At 41.7% G+C, this 18,905-nt stretch overlaps 1 protein-coding gene across 2 annotated transcripts; it reads right to left on the reverse strand.

The window, feature by feature from the left end:
• Window positions 1–415: 415 nt before the first annotated feature.
• ZNF639 (zinc finger protein 639) lies at window positions 416–12,153 on the reverse strand. 2 transcript variants are annotated; one of them, XM_037988543.2, is made up of 6 exons: window positions 12,046–12,153; window positions 7,883–7,953; window positions 7,181–7,249; window positions 5,796–5,906; window positions 2,336–2,470; window positions 416–2,190 (listed from the first exon to the last, which is right to left on the reverse strand). In XM_037988543.2, the coding sequence occupies exons 3-6, from the start codon at window positions 7,236–7,238 to the stop codon at window positions 1,037–1,039; spliced, it is 1,458 nt and encodes a 485-aa protein (XP_037844471.1). In that variant the 5' UTR covers window positions 7,239–7,249; window positions 7,883–7,953; window positions 12,046–12,153; the 3' UTR covers window positions 416–1,036. The 2 variants fall into 2 exon arrangements, with proteins under 2 accessions (XP_037844471.1, XP_037844472.1); XM_037988544.2 differs by lacking the exon at window positions 12,046–12,153 and adding an exon at window positions 10,398–11,422.
• Window positions 12,154–18,905: the final 6,752 nt, after the last annotated feature.

Below are 18,905 nucleotides of genomic sequence, written 5' to 3' on the forward strand. Positions count from 1 at the left end.
CTTCCTAACTTTACATTAAATACTTCAGTGGGTTTTCTGTCAATAAACAATTTGACATCAGAGATTTGGGCAAGAGTCGGCATAATGGCTCATGCCTATAATCCCAGTGATTTGGAAGGCCAAGGTGGGAGGACTGCTTGAGTCCAGGAGCTTGAGACTAGCCTGGGCAACATAGCGAGATCTCATCTCTATAAGAAATTTAAAAACAGCGGGCACGGTGCCATATGCCTGTAGTCCTAGCTATGCAGGAGGCTGAAGTGGGAGGATTGCTTGAGCCTGGGAGACTACTGCTTGGGAGCTGTGATCAACCACTGCACTCCATCCCAGACAACAGAACGAGACCGCCTCTAAGGAAAAAATAGTCTGTGCATGAATTTATGGTTCCTCAACAGAAAATGAAACATCAAGTTATGAATGAGTTATGATAGTTATTTATTATTGTGTAAGCCCTTATTAGTTCCTCCCTCATCCCATCTTAAAATATTCAACAATAGACAGGGGCTCAAAAAAATTTTTTTTAAAAAACAGACTGCCATAAAAACCAAATCTTTTCTTCCTGTGATAACAGTGGCTTCCTAGTGTTATTTCTTATTAATGAGAATATCCGTGGACTTAATTGTATACTGCATTTTAGTTCTAGTCGTGTAATAATTTAATGACTTCATACACAAAAAAACTAATATTGTCTTAAGTTTTAAAAAGAAAAAGTTACTAGCACCCACAGTTAAGGAAGAAAAACTGCAGCTCATTTCAATACATTTGTTTCTTTTCAATTCATGAAATCGAGCACATGCAAGAAACAGGATGCCAGTCACCAAGAGTGGTTAAAACTACAAACTATCACGCAATTGAAAATACCACATTAAAGATATATTTATATACTGAAAATGGAGGAATGCCAATAAAATTTTATAATTTACAAAAGTTACCTGTTAAAGGCAAATTTCATAAGTTGTGTTTACAATCATCCATTTAATCATCTCCAAAAAAAGGCTGAATTTATTATTTTAAACTTTCTGTAAGTTAAAGAGAATAATCAAGTTGTCTCATGGACTGGAAGGTGACTTATTAATTCCCTTTCGTTTCCAAACCTCATCAAGCAGTCACTACATTTATGAGGTAAGTCAGCTGAATGCTTGAAATCTAGATGAATTTTAAGATCTTCAATTTGTCCTGTTGAATATTCACAATATTGACATAAATAAATCCCTTCAGATAAATGTGAATTTAAATGCTTGCAATATTCTAGCATACTTGAAAAGCCTTTCCCACAGTCATCACAAACATGAGGAAAAATTTTAGTATGTTCAATAGCAACATGCCTGTTAACATTCGTATGAAGTCTACTCCGAAAACCACATACTTGACATACAAAGAAATTTTTACATTTGTCAAAGGTAATTTTGCTTAAGAGGCTATACTGTCCATGTTCTCCATTGTTATACTTATCACTTAACTCTATTAATTTACATGCATGCTCATTTACCACATGGCTATGCAAGTCTTCTGGATCATTAGTTTCATGTTCACAGAACTGACACAAGTACTGTTCATCACAGCTATGCTCCTGGAAATGTAGGTAGAGTTCACTGCTTGAGGAGAACTGTACATCACACTGTTCACACCAATAGAGGTGATCACTAAAATGGGTGTCTGCAATGTGCTGGCTGAGGTTCTCAAAAATTACTGTCTTATAATCACAGTATTTACAAATGTAGGGATCCTCTTCATGTAGTTTGGCATGTTCTATCAGAAGCATATTGGTAGAGAAACTTTCCTTGCACACTCGACACACATTTGAATCAGTACGTTTATGCTTCAGGATCATATGCTGCTTTAAGTCAGAAAAATATTTGCTGTTAAACTCACAAAGTTCACATTTATAGAGGCCACTGCTATTAGCTCTCAGTAAAGGCCATTTCTGCTGGGCAGTCACATTCAAAGCTTGGCTCTTGTCAAGAATTTTACAAAGTTTAGCTGGTGGTTCTTCATCAGTTTGGTCTTGGAGACTCTCAGAGGAATTGTTTTCTGTCTCTATATCATAATCCTCAGAAATCGCATGCACTTCTACAGCAATTGGAACATCTTCAGCAGTGTGAACTTCTATAGGACTCTCCTCTTGGGTTTGCTGGTTGACTGATTCAGGTGAGTCACACTCTTCATCACAAATTTCAATATCAGCAGATTTTTCTGAAGAATAAAACAAACCTATTATATGACTATAACTAAATAAGATCTGTGAAATACAACTGGGCAAAAAGAAATTTATTGCATGCACTTTTTTTTTAATTCACCAATACAAAATGTATCAATGCTATTAATTAGTTCCCCCAACCTGTAGAAAAGGCAGTGTGGTCTAGAATTCTAAGTACAGGACTGGGAACCAGGTAGTTCTGATTTCTGTTTCTGGCCTTGATTCCATCTGCAAATTTTGGCAAGTCGTTTGATGTCTCGGTATCAGAATCATCATCTGTAAAAAGGAATTTGGAAGAATACTTATTATTTATATAATCAAAGCATTAATTATAGAACGAAGCATCAATTTTTAAATACAATTTTGAATTCCAACAGTAACTAAGACTTGGATTTAGTCACAAAAAGAAAATTATCTATATACCTCAGACACAGAAAATCTGCTCAAACAAGCAAATGCTTTAGAAATGATGCCCCATTTGAACTAGATTACACTTTTTGAAGTTTCTTAGGATTTTAAGTTTAAATTACTGAGTTTGAGTAAGTCAGTATACCCGCAGGTCAGCGCCAGTGTTTCAAAGGTAGCACGGGGAAACTGAAATACACATTAATAGTGAAAATTGGGCTTCAACATTTTGCGAGGGAGCAAGTTTTGCTCTGTCTGCCAAGGCTGGAGTACAGTGGCATGACTGTGGCTCACTCACTGAAGCCTCAAACTCCTGGGCTCAAGTGACCCTTCAGCCTCAGCCTCCTGAGTAGCTAGGACTATGGGCATGCACCACCAAGCCTGGGTAATTCTTGTTTTTTGAGATGGGGTCTTGCTATGTTGTCCAGCCTGGTCTTGAACTCCTGGCCTCAAGTGATCCTCCCACCTTGGCGTCCCAAAGACCTGGGATTATAGGCATGAGCCACCACACCCAGCCCATCCATCATGTTTTCTTAAAATAGACTTTATTTTTTAGAATAGTTTTAGAATTACAGAAAAATCTGAGAGGATAGTATGGAGAGGTCTCATGTATCCCAGTTTCCCCACTACTGACATCTAACATTAGTATGGCACATTTGTTAAAATTAATGACCAATACTGATATCTTATTAATAAAGTCATCTAGATGTCCTTAGTTTTTAACCTAATATCCCTTTTCTGTTCCAGGATACCACATTTCATTAAGGTGCCATGTCTCTCTAGACTATTGTTGGCTATGGCAGTTTCTCACTCCTTGAGGAGTACTAATCAGGTATTCTGTAGGATGCCTTGCTAATGGAATTTGTTGCTTTCTTTTTTTTAAATGATTAGGCTGGAATTATGGGTTACTGGGAGATAGACCAGAGGTAAATTGCCATTTTCATCACTTCTTATTAAGGGTACATACTATCAATATGATTTATGGTTGTTGATGTTGATCTTGATCACCTGCCTAAGTATCAGGTTTCAACACCGTAAAGTTGTCCTTTTTTTTTTTTGAGACAGAGTTTTGCTCTTGTTGCCCAGGCTGGAGTGCAATGGCGTGATCTCAGGTCACTGCAACCTCCGCCTCCCAGGTTCAAGCAATTCTCCAGCCTCAGCGTCCCGAGCAGCTGGGATTACATGCATGTACCACCACGCCCGGCTAATGTTGTATTTTTAGTAGAGACGGGCTTTCTCCATGTTGAGGCTGGTCTCGAACTCCTGACCTCAGGTGATCCGCCCACCTCAGCCTCCCAAAGTGCTGGGATTACAGGCGTGAGCCACCGCGCCTGGCCTAAAGTTGTGCTTTTATTTTCCATACTTTACCCTTTGTAAGAAGTCACTATGTGCAGTCCATGTTAAGGAGTACAGACTTATATTCCATCTCCTAGAGGGAGGAGTAGCTACATAAATAATCTGGAATTTTATTGTTTCTTGGCCTTTTGGTTAAGATGAAGTCTAATAATTTGGAATTTTTCTGCACAGATTTGCCTCTTCTCCTCTATTTAATAGTTTGTAACAGCATGAATTCATGGATATTTTATACTCTGGGTTATAATTTTTTGTCCTCAAATAGTTTTCAGTTTTGGCTACTGGGAGCTCTTTAAGTTGACTTGTGCTCCTTTAGCATGCCCCTGTCAAGTGCGTGTGTTTGGGTTTTTTTAAGTACTCTTCCTGTTTTCCAGCACTACAAAATGCTCCAGGTTCATCTTGTATATTTCCTGCCCCAGACCTAGAATCAGCCATTTTTCCAAGGAGGCCTAGTTCTTTTCACTAAAGAATGGCATTAGAAACCAAGACCTGGGCACTCAATGTGCTCATGCTCACTGCTTCTGGGTGTCATTTCTTTTAGGCCCTCTCAGCTAACAGAGCAAAAAGTGTATGTGTGTACAGTACCATATACATATATACACACACACGTATCTACAAGCATTCTGTATGTAGCCATCTGAATCTATAGTAAGCTAAACATGAATTCATACTGATGTCTCCAACTCTACATGATTTTTGTAATTTATATTTCTGTGCCTGTAACAGGAGCTCAAGGGAACTGGGACAATCTGGTTGCAGAAGAAGTTTAAGTGCAAGTTGTAAATTGTTATCGTTCACCAATGCTCTAGAACAGAGGAGCCAATAGAAGATCCAAGATTGAAAAATACCAAATCAACCTCTGTTCTTTTCTTCCACACTATGTGGTATAGCTGAGTAGAACTGTGTCTAACACTATTCTTAACTTTTCAAGATAAATAGTCCCAACTCTGAGTCACACCTGCTTTGCCACCAATTCCTAACCAACTAAAGTGGATTTAGGACTGAGAGCCGTGGCTCAGCACTCTGTGAGGCCAACATGGGAGGACTGCTTGAGGCCAGGAGTTCAAGACCAGCCTGGGCAACACAGCAAGACCCTGTCTTTACAAAAAAATTTTAAAAATTAGCCAGGCATCGTTGTGCATGCCTGTAGTCCCAGCTACTCAAAAGGCTGAGTGGGAGGAATGCTGTAGTTCAAGAGGTCAAGAATGCAGTGAGCCATAATCCATGGAGTGAGACATGTCTGCATGGGTGACAAAATGAAGACTGTTTCCCCGCAACCCTACTCCCTTCAAAAAAAATGGACTTACAAGAGTACACTTTTTTATTTATATATCAGAAATAATGTGAAAAGTTAAAATTATAGCCGGGCATGGTGGCTCACGCCTGTAATCCCAGCACTTTGGGAGTCCAAGGCTGGCGGTTCATGAGGTCAGGAATTTGAGACCAGCCTGACCAACATGGTGAAACCCTGTCTCTACTAAAAATACAAAAATGAGCTGAGCTTGGTGGCGCGCTCCTGTAACCCCAGCTACTCAGGAGGCTGAGGCAGGAGAATCGCTTGAACCCTGGAGGCAGAGGTTGCAGTGAGCCGAGATCATGCTGCTGCACTCCAGCCTGGGCGACAAAGTGAGACTCCATCTCAAAAAAAAAAAAAAAAAAAGGAAGAATTAAAATTACTTGCTTTCTTAAAAAAAATACAACTTTGCTTTCTTACACTGTAACAAATTTCAAAGACTTGTCTGTTTTGAAATCATCAATCCACATTTTATCCACATTTTCAAGTAAGAAATAAAAAATGTAAAAGCAGTTTAAAGAAACATATTTTCAAAAATATTAGATATACCTTTGTTGTCGAAATATTTTAAATCTGGCTGTCTCATAGAACAGACACTGTAACAATGATCAGAGAAAATTCCATTGAATCCATCTGCAATTCTGCTTATTCCGGAGGAATCTGAACATAAAACAAAATGAAAAATATTTCAAGCACAGTAAATAGACACATTTAATGAGAAACTTCCCGTTATCTTACACAGATGTTCTTAATGTTACAGTATCTGTAATGAAAATACTATATATTTTCAACTTTTAAAGCTTTTATATTTCAGATCCGATACTGACATTGGACTTTGAAAGAACCACAAATTACATACTTTAAAACGTAACAACTTTGAAATACACAAGGATACATTTGTTTTATACTCAGAATCACACAAAATAAAAATATACGATAAACAGTGTATTAACTGCACAATAACAGTGAAATAAACACCAGGAAGGTGTGCCATGTCATGCAGAGAAAGGTTATTACATAGGGGAAATGCTGAGGACCACTTAGGGCTTCTGAATATAGTCATTTCAAGTCTTGTATAGGAAGGGCCAGTAAGCAGTATACTAGGATTAATTTCTTCAGAAATGAAGAATGCGTAGGCTAGGTAGACTAATAGGTAAGACTGAGATGGTCCCAAGTAAATGTATGCGAGGTGTATGAGAGATGGCCACAAAGACCCCTTTTCTTATACTGCCAACACAGCAGAGCCAACCTCAATCAAAGGATCTAAAATTACACAGTCATCCAGCCTGGCCAGCATGGTGAAACCCCATCTCTACTTTAAAAATACAAAAAATTAGCTGGGTGTGGTGGTACACGCCTGTAATCCCAGCTACTTGGGAGGCTGAGGCAAGAGAATCACTTGAACCCAGGAGGCAGAGGTTGCAGTGAGCTGACATCATGCCACTGCACTCCAGCCTGGGCTACAGAGTGAGACAATGTCTAAAAAAAATAAATAAATAAAATTACACATTCAGAATGAATGAAAGTTTACATTTCCAAAAGTAATAGAGAGAATAAAGTCTTTTTTCCCCAATAACGCAAAATATTTTCTACTAAGGTTGTCATTACTGTGTCTTAAGCACAGCTTAGGAATCAGACATGCAAATCCCAATTATGCTATATAAGTAAATAACCTTGGCTATCTAATTTTAAATATTTATAACCCATAGAGCTGTGAGGAATAAAATAATGTCTGTAAAGTTCTTATGTGTGCCTAGCACATGGCAGACAATAAAGAATATATATTCAGAGAATGTATTTAAACCGTTCTTTTACCTAAAAATTGACCCAAATACTTAAGTCTTATCTGATCACTCAGGAGAAAATGGATGAGAATATAATTTTGCAGGAATTAATCCATACCCAACTTCAAAATAAATTAATTACATGCTGACCTGAATAACGAGAAGGGTGTAGAGTCTTCCTTTTTCTTTTTTTAGGATACTCATTCATATCTTTTCAATCTAAAAAATGAAAAAAAAATTAACAAATATGTCACAAATAACAACTGTTAATGCCATTATAAAAATTCTAACTGAAGAATTTACTGGCAATAACAAAGATGTGAGCCACTTGAAAATCTATGGTATAACAAAAATGTTAAACGATGCCTCTGTTTGTATTTCAGATTGCTTCCCAATCAGGTTTCAAGGCAGAAACTGATTTCTGTTTTCTTTCTTACGGAGGTTAAAAAATTCTTTTTCAAATGTTGATATAAATTGTGAGAACTGGATAATTACAATAAATCAAATGCTTAAGTCATTTTGTGTATATATAAAAAAAGAAACATTGTGCCTATGGCACCACATTAGGAGTTTTATATTTGGAAATATTTTCACGTAGTTTTCAAGCTAAAGGTGGAGACATTTCCTTTAAAAAAATATATATATCGTTAGTATGTACCAGCCTCCTGGCTTCCAGAAAAAAGTACTCATCACATAGATCAGAATATAAATAATTTTCAGGAAAAAAATCATTTTCCTATTTATGAGGTCACATTCAACGTTCCACTGAGAACACAACAGGTGCAGCAACCATTGTCCAATTAAATTCTCATTAACTTATAAAATTAATTAGTTTCAATACAGTCCACTTACTTGGTGTAATTCTTACTACTGGAGTGAGGAAAAATGAATTACAATAAGTTTCTGTAGATGGTAAAAAATGCCTGTAAGTAAAACATGAAAGAAGTTAGTAAGCAAAAAATATAGGTCATTTCTGGTACTGAATAATACAATGGCACCAGATCTTTAATCAACTGGAAACTTATACAGAACTAATTAAGATACATTATTTTGAAAATAATGTACTACATACTAAAAACTGTATATATTGATAAATGTGATTATATGTAAATTTCCACATTTCTTTGAAATGATTCACATTCAACAGTTTTTTTTTGAGACAGTCTCACGACTGACCTATAGTTAAATCTTTTGATACCAAAATAAAAATATGAATCTGAATTAATTTATTCATCCATAAGGAAAGCAAGCATAATGAAAGCAAATCAAATTATAAACTTTTTTTTTGTTTTTGAGATGGAGTTTTGCTCTTGTCACCCAAGCTGGAGTGCAATGGTTCGAGCTCAGTTCACTGCAACCTCAGCCTCCTGGGTTCAAGCGATTCTCCTGCCTCAGTCTCCCAAGTAGCTGGGATTACAGGCACGTGGCACCACACAGGGCTAACTTTCGTATTTTTAGCAGAGATGGGGTTTCACCATGTTGGCCAGGCTGGTCTCAAACTCCTGACCTCAGGTGATCCGCCCACCTCGGCCTCCCAAAGTGCTGGGATTACAGGTGTGAGTCACCTTGCCTGGCCCAAATTATAAACTTTAAACTGTTACAGTCCTTATAGATTATTTATTTAAGAAATAAAAGTGGCTGGGCACAGTGGCTCACGCATATAATTCCAGCACTTTGGGAGGCCGAGGTGGGTGGATCACCCCAGGTCAAGAGATCAAGACCAACCTGGCCAACATGGTGAAATCCTGTCTCTGCTAAAAATACAAAAATCAGCTGGGTGTGATGGTGCACACCTGCAATCCTAGTTACTCAAGAGGCTAAGGCAGGAGAATCGCTTAAACCTGGGAGGTGGAGGGCTGCAGTGAGCTGACATCACGCCACTGCACTACAGCCTGGGTAACGGAGCAAGACTCCCTCTCAGAAACAGAAAACCAAAACAAAACAAAAAAAAAGAAAGTAAAAGTGACAATAATTTACTGACCACCAATTATGTACCAGGCTGTGAACATACTTTATCTCCTTTAATCCTATGTAATCGTATGAGATGCACATTTCACATCACCCTCTCAAAATCATTTACTTCCTGCTATTGATGAGGAAACTGAGGCACAGCAAAGTCAAAGCTAGATACTTAGTAAATGCTGGGGTTGGGATTTGAATAAAGGTTTACTCAATTTTATTTATCAATCTATTTATTTATTTGAAACAGAGTCTTGCTCTGTCACCCAGGCTGGAGTGCAGTGATGCGATCTTGGCTCACTGCAACCTCTGCCTCCCCAGCTCAAGCGATTCTCCTGCTTCAGTCTCCTGAGTGGCTGGGATTACAGGCACCCGCCAGCACACCCAGCTAATTTTTGTATTTTTAGTGGAGACGGGGGTTCACCATGTTAGCCAGGCTGGTCTTGAACTCCTGACCTCAAGTGATCTGCCCACCTCGGCCTCCCAAAGTGCTGGGATTACAGGAATGAGCCACCGCGCCACCTATAATGCTCTTAACATCAAGGTGATACACATGCCAAGTGTTCTAGTTGAAGTGCACATACTATTTTTGCTGCTTCGCTAAGTTCTGGGTATAGCAGCACTAAACTGATAACAATATAGCAGGGAATGAGATAGTGCTTTTTCAGTTTATTAAACATTTTCCTAACCCTTATTCTACTTCATCTTCAAAATAGTGCTGTGAGGTACATGGAGGTGTTACTAACAAACCCATTTACATTTTTACTGATATGGAAACAGCCTTAGTGAAAGTTAAGTCAACTAATAAGTGGGAGAACCAGAGATGAAATGCATGTACATCTTGCTTCCAGTTCTTAGCTACCAGGTGGGAGAAGGGAAAGGGAATAGCCTGAAGAAACCGATAACCATGAAATGTACAGAAATGATACCAATATTTAACATGCCTCACCTCGCCGGGCACGGTGGCTCACACCTGTAATCCCAGCACTTTGGGAGGCCGAGGTGGGCAGATCACCTGAGGTCGGGAGTTCAAGACTAGCCTGACCAACATGGAGAAACCCCCTCTCGACTGAAAATACAAAATTAGCCGGGCATGGTGGCGCATGCCTGTAATCCCAGCTACTTGGGAGACCGAGGCATGAGAATCGCTTGAACCCGGAAGGCGGAGGTGGTGGTGAGCCTAGATCACATCATTGTCCTCCAACCTGGGCAACAAGAGCGAAACTCGGTCTCAAAAACAACAACAACAACAAACAAAAACAAAAACAAAAAAAACCCAAAATGCCTCACCTAACAATGTAAACAATTGTTCCTTGAGTAACCATCTCAATTCACTGCACTCAAAATTTTAAAAAAGAGCTATTACTATCTTTATGTAATAAACTAAAATTTCAAGACTTATTAATACCTCTTTTGTACACTTCCAGGATTCATACAGCCCAAAGCTTCACACTTCACGTTCTAAATACTCTAAAAGTATCAGGGAGAACACTGAAAACTGTCAGATGAACATGTTTTAAGTAGTCTCTTGTTATTTCAGAATGTATCTCAAGTTCTTTAGAACTTGAAGAATAAAAGTAAGAAAAGAAAACCAAGCGTGGTATTAAAGTTAACGTTGCAAGCTGGCCTGGATTCAGGCTGTTAGTTGAGAGGAGTAGGCACACGGATCAGGAAGGGTTTGACTCCTACTTAGGGCCGAACAATATCCAAATGTCCATCGGACTTCTTTCAGCACGATGGTGAGATGCCTATTCAAGACCAAAAATGCTAACCATCCTTCATTTTAGCAAACATTCTTATGTGCCTTTTGTATGCATAACAGCCTTGAAAAAACTTAAGCTTTTTACTCAAGGACATCAGAAACATTTGCTCACTAGTCGTCTTAGCAGGAAGATTCTGAATCACAAGCAACTTATCACACAGTCCCCCCCCACCCCCGAAATACAAACGACATATATAACACGTGTCACTGCAGGAAAATCAGAAAAATGTTTTAAAAACTTTATATCACCTAGAAACCAACATCTTTCCACCTGTCATTTTTTTCAACCAACAAGAATGTCTATGCACAAAATACAATACATACAACAGGTAGTCAGCAATTATCAAACAGATAAACATTTTAAAAGGCTTTTCATGCAATGTGTAGTCTTTCTTCCTAATTGGTATAAGATGTCTTTACAGTAAATAACTCCATTTTTAACGAGTTTAAAAAGAGTTAAGCTTTCTTTTTCGTTCTCATTAAAATAAGTATACGCTTTAAATTGTAAAAAATGGAAACAAAACATGTTGCAGGAAAGCCTGAACTAGAATCCACTACACGTCCAACGTGGAGGCAGTCTTTACTGCAATACCACACGGTCACTAAATACTTGATGTGCTATTTTTCAGTCCGGCATAAATCTTTCTCTTTGCAAAAAAAAAAAAAAAAAGTATAAACTGCTTCAAATTACTCGTTTCCCTAGGCAGTACTTAAAAACAAAACCAAAAAAGGGTTTCTAAGCACTGTAATGAGTGGAGCGACTCTCGGCTGGAGGCTTTGGGCGCCAGCATCGACGCCTGCTCTCCGCGGCTACAACTCTTTGCGCGAGCCCGGGGATTCGCTGCCGGAGGTCACGAAGCCGCCGGGCAGGGCCGCAGCGCCAGCGAGGACCGAGGGGCGTACCGAGCCCGGACGCAGCCAGACAAATGCCAGTCGGAAGCGCACGGCAGGAGTCCTCGGGACTTAGCTGCCTCCACCCCGGCGCCACGCACCAGCCTCGCCCGGGCCCAGAAGTCGGCGCCGAGGAGACTCCCAAGCCCCGACCCCAAAGGTTCCGTAAAGACAACCGCAGTAGGGGGCCGAGGCGAGCCCGGCCAAGCCGTCCTGCGCAGGGGGTGGAACTGCCACCGGGATGGGGGAGGGGAACGCCATCCCGCCATATAACGAAGGCAGAGTTTCCGTGTAAAGGGAGCTCCAGTCTCTCCCGCCCTCTCCAGTTGGAAGATGCGCCCGCACGCCCGCGTCCCCTGGAGCAGTGCAGCGCCCGGCCCACCCACTCCTCCCTCATACTCACCAGTCAGTCCCCCGCGGGCCCGCCCGGCCGGCCCACCCGCAGCTCAGAAGCGGTGGCTGCCAAGGTGCCGGAGCGCGGGCGGAGGGGCCGCGCGGTCCTTCCCGCGGACGCACGGTGGCGGACAGCGCTGCTCCGGCCCTAGCGCTCCCCCGGCCCTAGCGCTCCCGGACGCTGTGTTGGGCCCACCGCTCTCCCTCCCCGCGCGCTCCACGCCCTGCGCGCCGGGTCCCCGGCGTAGGCTAGGCGGCCGCACTGCCTTGGCCGCCTCGGTCCGCGCCTGCGCCGCGCACCTCAGGGGCCCGCCGAGAGGGCGGGGAGGTGACGAGGTGAGGTGGGGGCAGGGAGCGGGCTGCGCCAACGCACCGCACACGCGGCCTGGGAGGGACCACCGACCCGCAGCCCCGGGGGACGCCCAGCGGCCCGCGCCCCCTGCCGGAGGCCTAGCGCCGCCGCAGTCTCCTTCTGGGCGGGGAAGAGCCCCTCCCGAGCCCCGAGGGTGAGCCCACTCTCTAGGATTGCTCCACGCCAGGCGGCCAGCGAATTTACCCCCGCCCGCCTCCAGCGCCCCCTCGAGCCCTGGGGAAGTGGGAGAAACGTGGCGCGCAGCGGCAACTTTCCCCGCGCTGCTCCTCAAGGGAAAGGACGCGAATGGTCTTGCCCAGGTTAGGCAAAGCAGATGGCATTTCACACCCCAAAGTGTGCCAGCAGCCTATTGGGGACAAAAAGGCCGAGGACCGCGTCACGGTTTACTGAGGCCACACCAGAGAACCACCCAGGGCTGGGATGCTGGCCTCAGGGCAAGAGGGTGAAACCTGAAGACTGCGAGTCGGTGTTGGGTTTCACCCGATTCCTTGGCTCCAGAAATAGTGGAATGAATGAGGAGTTAAGGGGGACTGGACTCGACGATTTAAGTCCTTTCTCGACTTTGACTTGCTTTGAGCAGCTGTGGAAATGATTAAATTACGCGAGCATAAATAAATTTGTGAACATGGTTCCATAAATGATCTCTGTGCAAGTGTGGTGATATGTTTAATTCAATCCTTTTGATAATGAGTTGAGTTTTTTAGTCACATTTTACAAAATAGAAAAGTAAATGTGTGAGAAGCTAAAGACTGGGTCTTAATTCATTTTGGTAGCCTAAGTCCCTGAGGTTCAAACGGTTAAGAGGATGACTGAGAGCCACGTGGATTATCAGGTACCCAAGGTCACGCGGATAGTGAGGACTGCAATGATGTCTCTTTATTCATGTCCACTGCGTTTTCTGATAACCACATGCTAATCAACTGGAAAGTAATCGCTGGAAAGTAATCACAGACTTTGATCTCTTCACCATCGCCCAGGAGATAAAGCTATATTTGAAAGAGACACTGCTTGTTTGTTTGTGAGGCTCAGTTTTTATGACCTCCTAATTTTTATGTGCGTACTCAGCTCAAATAAGCTAATGTTCACGAATGCTAGTATGGTCCGAATTACAGTTCGAAGAAATGTAGAGACATTTTAAAATGCTAGAATAGTTAGTATCTAGCACTGAACTGGGAATCGGTGCAAACCACAAGGGGGTGTCATGCCACCATCTTACCGTTTTGCTCACACATAGCCTTGTGTCCAAAAAATCTTTATATTTCAAAATGAAGTTTTACTCCAAAACATTTTGTTGTGAAAGTAAACGCACACTCTCCCCAGCATCCCGCGTATTGTTTGCACTTAGAGGAACATGATGTTGTTTAGATGTTGTTTAACATAGTCACAAATTGCAAGCAATTCAAGTTCTTGATTAGCTGGAGTGTTTTTCAGTTTCATTTTTGGGTCCCCCTTTTCCTCCAGCTCCAAGGGAAGGTGATAGCTGGGATAAAACCCTGAAGTCTCAAGAGTACTAAACTGTAGAGTTTGTTCAATACTATTATAAATTTGATTCAAGGCTAATAAAACATCATTCTTCCAACTTTTTCACACATTTGTAGAATAGCCTAATTTCTCCTTCCTTCCGTCCGTCCTTCCCGCCTTCCTTCCCTCCCTCTTCTCTTCTCTTCTCTTCTCTTCTCTCTCTTCTCTTCTCTTCTCTTCTCTTCTCTTCCTGTCTGTCTTTCTTTTCTTTCTTTCTCTCTCTCTTTCTCTTTCTTTTTTCTTTCTTTTTCTTTTTTCTTTTCTTTTCTTTTTTTGACAGGGTCTCACTCTGTCGCCCAGGCTGCAGTACAGCGATGAGATATCAGCTCACTGCAACCTCCACCTCCCAAGTTCAAGCAATTCTCATGCCCCAGTCTTCAGATTAGCTGGGATTACAGGCGCGCGCCACCACGCCCGGCTAATTTTTGTATTTTTAGTGGCGATAAGATTTCCCCCATATTGGCCAAGCTGGTCTTTAGCTTCTGGTTTCAAGTGAACCGCCTGCCTTGGCCTCCCAAAGCGCTGGGATTACAGGCGCGAGTCACCACGCCCGGCCACTTAATTTCTTCCTGATTAGAAAAGAGTTACATTTTTAATACATAATGGAGACAGAAAAGTACAAAGAGCAAAAGTAAATTTACCATAATCTCACAACCCTGAGCTCATCAATGGTAACATTTTGCTTTATATCTTTCCGTTATTTTTATACCTATATAGACATATAAATTTGTTTTCAAAATTAGAATATTGGTTGTGTTTTTTTCTAACAGGTTCTTTTTTCCAATTAGTATAGCATAAGCATTCTTTATGGTTTTTTGTTTGTTTGTTTTTTGAGACGGAAATCTTGCTCTTTCACCCAGGCTGGAGTGCAATGGCCTGATGTCAGCTCACTGCAACCTCCTCCTCTCGGGTTCAAGAGATTCTCCTGCCTCAGCCTTCCAAGTAGCTGGGATTACAGGCCTCTACCACTACGTCCCACTAGTTTTTGTATTTTTAGTAGAGATGGGGTTTCACCATGTTGGTCAGGTTGGTCTCGAACTCCTAACCTCAGGTGATCTGCCCGCCTTGGCCTCCCAAACTGCTGGGGTTACTGGCGTGAGCCACCGTGCCCGGCCTCTTTATGTTATTAAAGTGTTAATAGCACCTTAAAATCACTATAAGTTAAACAGTGGACATTTAAGTTATTTCCATTATTTAAAATGCTTTACCAATTTGTTAAGTAAAATATAGTATTCCATTTTAATACTTGTAATACATATTTTTGTATGAAATGGAATATTTTCTGATGTGCTTATTAACTATCCCTACCCCTGCCCCTGGCCCCCCAGACTGGGTCTCATTAGGCTGGAGTGCAATGGCATGATCTCACCTCACTGCAACCTCCACCTCCCGGGTTCAAGCGATTCTCCTGCCTTAGCCTCTGAGTAGCTGGGATTACAGGCGCCTGGCACCACACAGAGCTAATTTTTGTATTTTTAGCAGAGACGGGGTTTCACCATGTTGGCCAGGCTGGTCTCAAACTCCTGACCTCAGGTGATCTGCCCACCTTAGCCTCCCAAAGTGCTGGGATTACAGGCATGAGCCACGGAGGGCCCTAGCCGACCATTTGTACTTATTTCATGAATTTTCAGTTTATGTCCTTTGCCCTTTTTTAAAATAGGCTATTCATCTTTTTTTAACTAAAAATTTTAGCCTTTTACTTGTCATATCTGTTGCATGTTTCTTTCTCTCTCTCTCTCTCTCTCTTTTTTTTTTTTTTTTTTTTTTTTTTTTAGAGATAGGGTCCTGCCCTGCAGTCCAGGCTGGAATGCAGTGGTGCTGTTGGCTCACTGCAGCCTCGACCTCCCAAGCTCAAGCATTTTTACCACCTCAGCCTCCCAAGTAGCTGGGATTGCAGGCCCCACAGAACCACATGTGGGTAATGTTTTAAATTATTATTTTTTGTAGAGACCGAGTCTCTTTATGTTGCCAGGGTTGGTCCCGAACTCCTGGGCTCAACTGACCCTCCTGCCTTAGCCTCCCAAAGTGCTGGGATTACAGGCATTAGCCACTGCACCTGGTCTGCATATTTCTTTGTAGTTTGTTGTTTGCTTTTTACTTTTGTTAGTGGTACAAACATTTTAAATTGCAGCGAAAGTAAGTCTATTAATCTTTTCCTTTGCAAGTTCTGTTTTTGGTCTTTTGCTGAGATAATCTTTTCTTCTATGCAAGATCTGGTTGCATTTTTTGCTTTAACTTTTTAGTTTGTCTGTAATTTATTTTGGGATATGGGATGAAGAGAACTCTTTCTCTCTCTGTCATGATCCTTTTGTCTTCTTTCTCTCCATCTTGTATAACAGCCTGAAAAGAAATTTGTAAGAAATAAAATAGCTTCATCTGATGCTCAAGTAATCTCATAAGGCATTAGTTTTCAAACATTTTCTGCATCAGAATCACCAGAAGATCTCATTGAAGTTCAGACATCTGTACTTTATCCCAGAGTTTCAAACTGGGTAAGTGTGGACTAGGGCCTGAGTAGGTGCAGTTCTAACAAATTTCCTTTTGATGTCCATGCTGCTGGCCTGTGATCACATCTGGAGAACCACTATCCTAAGGCTTTCCTCACCCAACCCCACACTAACCATATGGTATTTCTCACTTTCCACAGATACGCTCTGCCTTTTTCTCACTTGTGTGATCTAGCATGTTTATTCTACCTGCAATTTGTTTCCTTTCTGTCTGTAAGATGAAGCTCACAGTTGATCTCTTCTATGAAACCTTGATTTTCCCTTGCTGAAATCTCTGATCAATCTTTAGAGATTCCACAGTAGTTATTACATTTGTCCCCTTATCCCCAGAGATGGATTTACTGTGAAGTTATTGAAGCTTAAATTTCAAGTCCCTTCAGTTGCATGAACCTCTTCCAAGACCAGGTTCTTAATTTTGTATTATTTATTTTGAGACAGAATCTCACTCTGTCGCCCAGGCTGAAGTACAGTGGCATGATCTCGGCTCTCTACAACCTCCTCCTTCCAGGTTCAAGCGATTCTCGTGACTTAGCTTCCCAAGTAGCTGGGAGTACAGGTATGCGTCACCATGCCTGGCTAATTTTTGTATTTTTAGTAGAGGCAGGGTTTCACCATGTTGGCCAGTCTGGTCTCAAACTCCTGACCTCAAGTGATCCACCTACTTTGGCCTCAACAAAGTGCTAGGATTACAGGCATGAGCCACCACACCCAGCCTGTATTAAAATTTTGTATTATTTTTCTTCAGTTGATCTCCCCCGTTAGCATAAGCGTCTGCCCTTGAAAATTTTGGCTCCATCTGTTTATCATGTTGTCTCTCCACAGACTGTAAGTTCCAGTTTTATTATCTTCCAATCTGCTCCATTTCCCTGCTTGGCACAGTATGTTGCATACAGTCTCATTCATTTCTTTCAGTAGAATATTCATTGCATATCTACTTTGTGTTCAGCACTGTACCAGATACTGGCAATACAGCGTGAGCAAGATAGACATGGTCACTGGTCTCCTGGTCCTTACAGTTAAGTAGGGAATATGGGCAATTATACAACACTGGAATGTAATTGGTAAACTTAAATAGTGCAAGTAAAGAATGTTTATGGGAGCACATGACACAGGGCCTAGCTTGGTATTCTGTTTGTCGAATGAATTGATAAACTCTGTCACGGTTACCTAGTCAGCTAACACTAGTGCACACCTAAAGAACATACTTCTGACTCAGGTGTGAGGTGGCTGCAAGCAAGAGTCTCAAGTCAGCGATCTCACGTTCTCAACAGAGCCATCTGAGCTCCAAAATTCCAAGCCACCCTTACACAGGTACAAGGACTAAATTTATACATTTCTTTTTTGAAAGCACTACAGGCCAGGTACGGTGGCTCACACCTGTTAATCTCAGCCCTTTGGGAGGCCAAGGCAGGCAGATGGCTTGAGTGCAGGAATTTGAGATGAGCATGGGCAATGTGGCAAAACCCTGTCTCTACAAAAAAAAAAAAAAAAAAAAATTAGCCATGTGCCTGCAGTCCCTACTTGGGAAGTTGAAGTAAGAGGATCTCTTGAACTGGGGAGGTCAAGACTCCAGTGAGCTGTGATTGTACCACTGTACTCTAGCCTGGGTAACAGAGTGAGACCCTGTCTGAAAAAAACGACAAAAAAGCAGTCCAACAAAGCCCAAGTCTAGCCATTCCAATCAACACACTCAGACAATTTGCTTTCCTAAAATGGGACAGGGGCAGTGTTTTGGTTGTAACAGATCTAGCCTATTTCTCCTTTCTTTCTTTTTTTTTTTTTTTTTTTGAGATGGAATTTTGTTCTTGTTGCCCAGGCTAGAGTGGAATGGCACGATCTTGGCTCACCTCAACCTCCGCCTCCCAGATTCAAGCTTTCTTCTATCTCAGCCTCCTGAGTAGCTGGGATTACAGGCACCTGCCACTATGCCCAGCTAATTTTTGGTATTTTTGTTAGAGACGTGGTTTCACCATGTTGGCCAGTCTGGTCTCAAACTCCTGACCTCAGGTGATCCACCTGCCTCAGCCTCCCCAAATGCTTGAATTACAGGCGTGAGCCACCGCACCTGGCCTATTTTTCCTTTCTTGAACCTCATCCCAGAGAGCCAACTAGACTCTATGCTGACCCAGGATCTCTGCTTAGCTGTCAAACCTCTTCATTCAGTGCTCACTTTTCAGTATCAGTCTTTATTTTTTCCATTAGCTTGGTGAATGACTGAATGAATGAGTAACACCTGATTAGTCTTGCATATTAGGATATTAACAATGATTCCTTCTACAGTGTTTCTGAGGCACTGTTCATTTTCTAGAGCACTGACTTTACATGATTTACATTACTTTATTTACATTAACTGGGAGTAAATGTCATGGTGTATCCATTTGATAGATTTGAATTCAGACACACATACCTGCAAAGATTCGAAGGCTGAACCTCTTCAAGAGAAATTGACACTAGTAGATGATGAAAAGG

The sequence above is a fragment of the Chlorocebus sabaeus genome, chromosome 15 (genome assembly GCF_047675955.1).
Source record: "Chlorocebus sabaeus isolate Y175 chromosome 15, mChlSab1.0.hap1, whole genome shotgun sequence".
Classification (NCBI taxonomy): domain Eukaryota; kingdom Metazoa; phylum Chordata; class Mammalia; order Primates; family Cercopithecidae; genus Chlorocebus; species Chlorocebus sabaeus.

Bases quoted from the DNA above. Each gene is read 5' to 3' on its own strand.
- ZNF639 (XM_037988543.2), bottom strand. From the start codon at position 7,238: ATGAATGAGTATCCTAAAAAAAGAAAAAGGAAGACTCTACACCCTTCT. The intron at 5,907-7,180 runs GTCAGCATGTAA...TTTTATGTTCAG, and splicing joins ACACCCTTCTCGTTATTCAG to ATTCCTCCGGAATAAGCAGA. The intron at 2,191-2,335 runs GTTGGGGGAACT...TTTATTCTTCAG, and splicing joins CCACACTGCCTTTTCTACAG to AAAAATCTGCTGATATTGAA.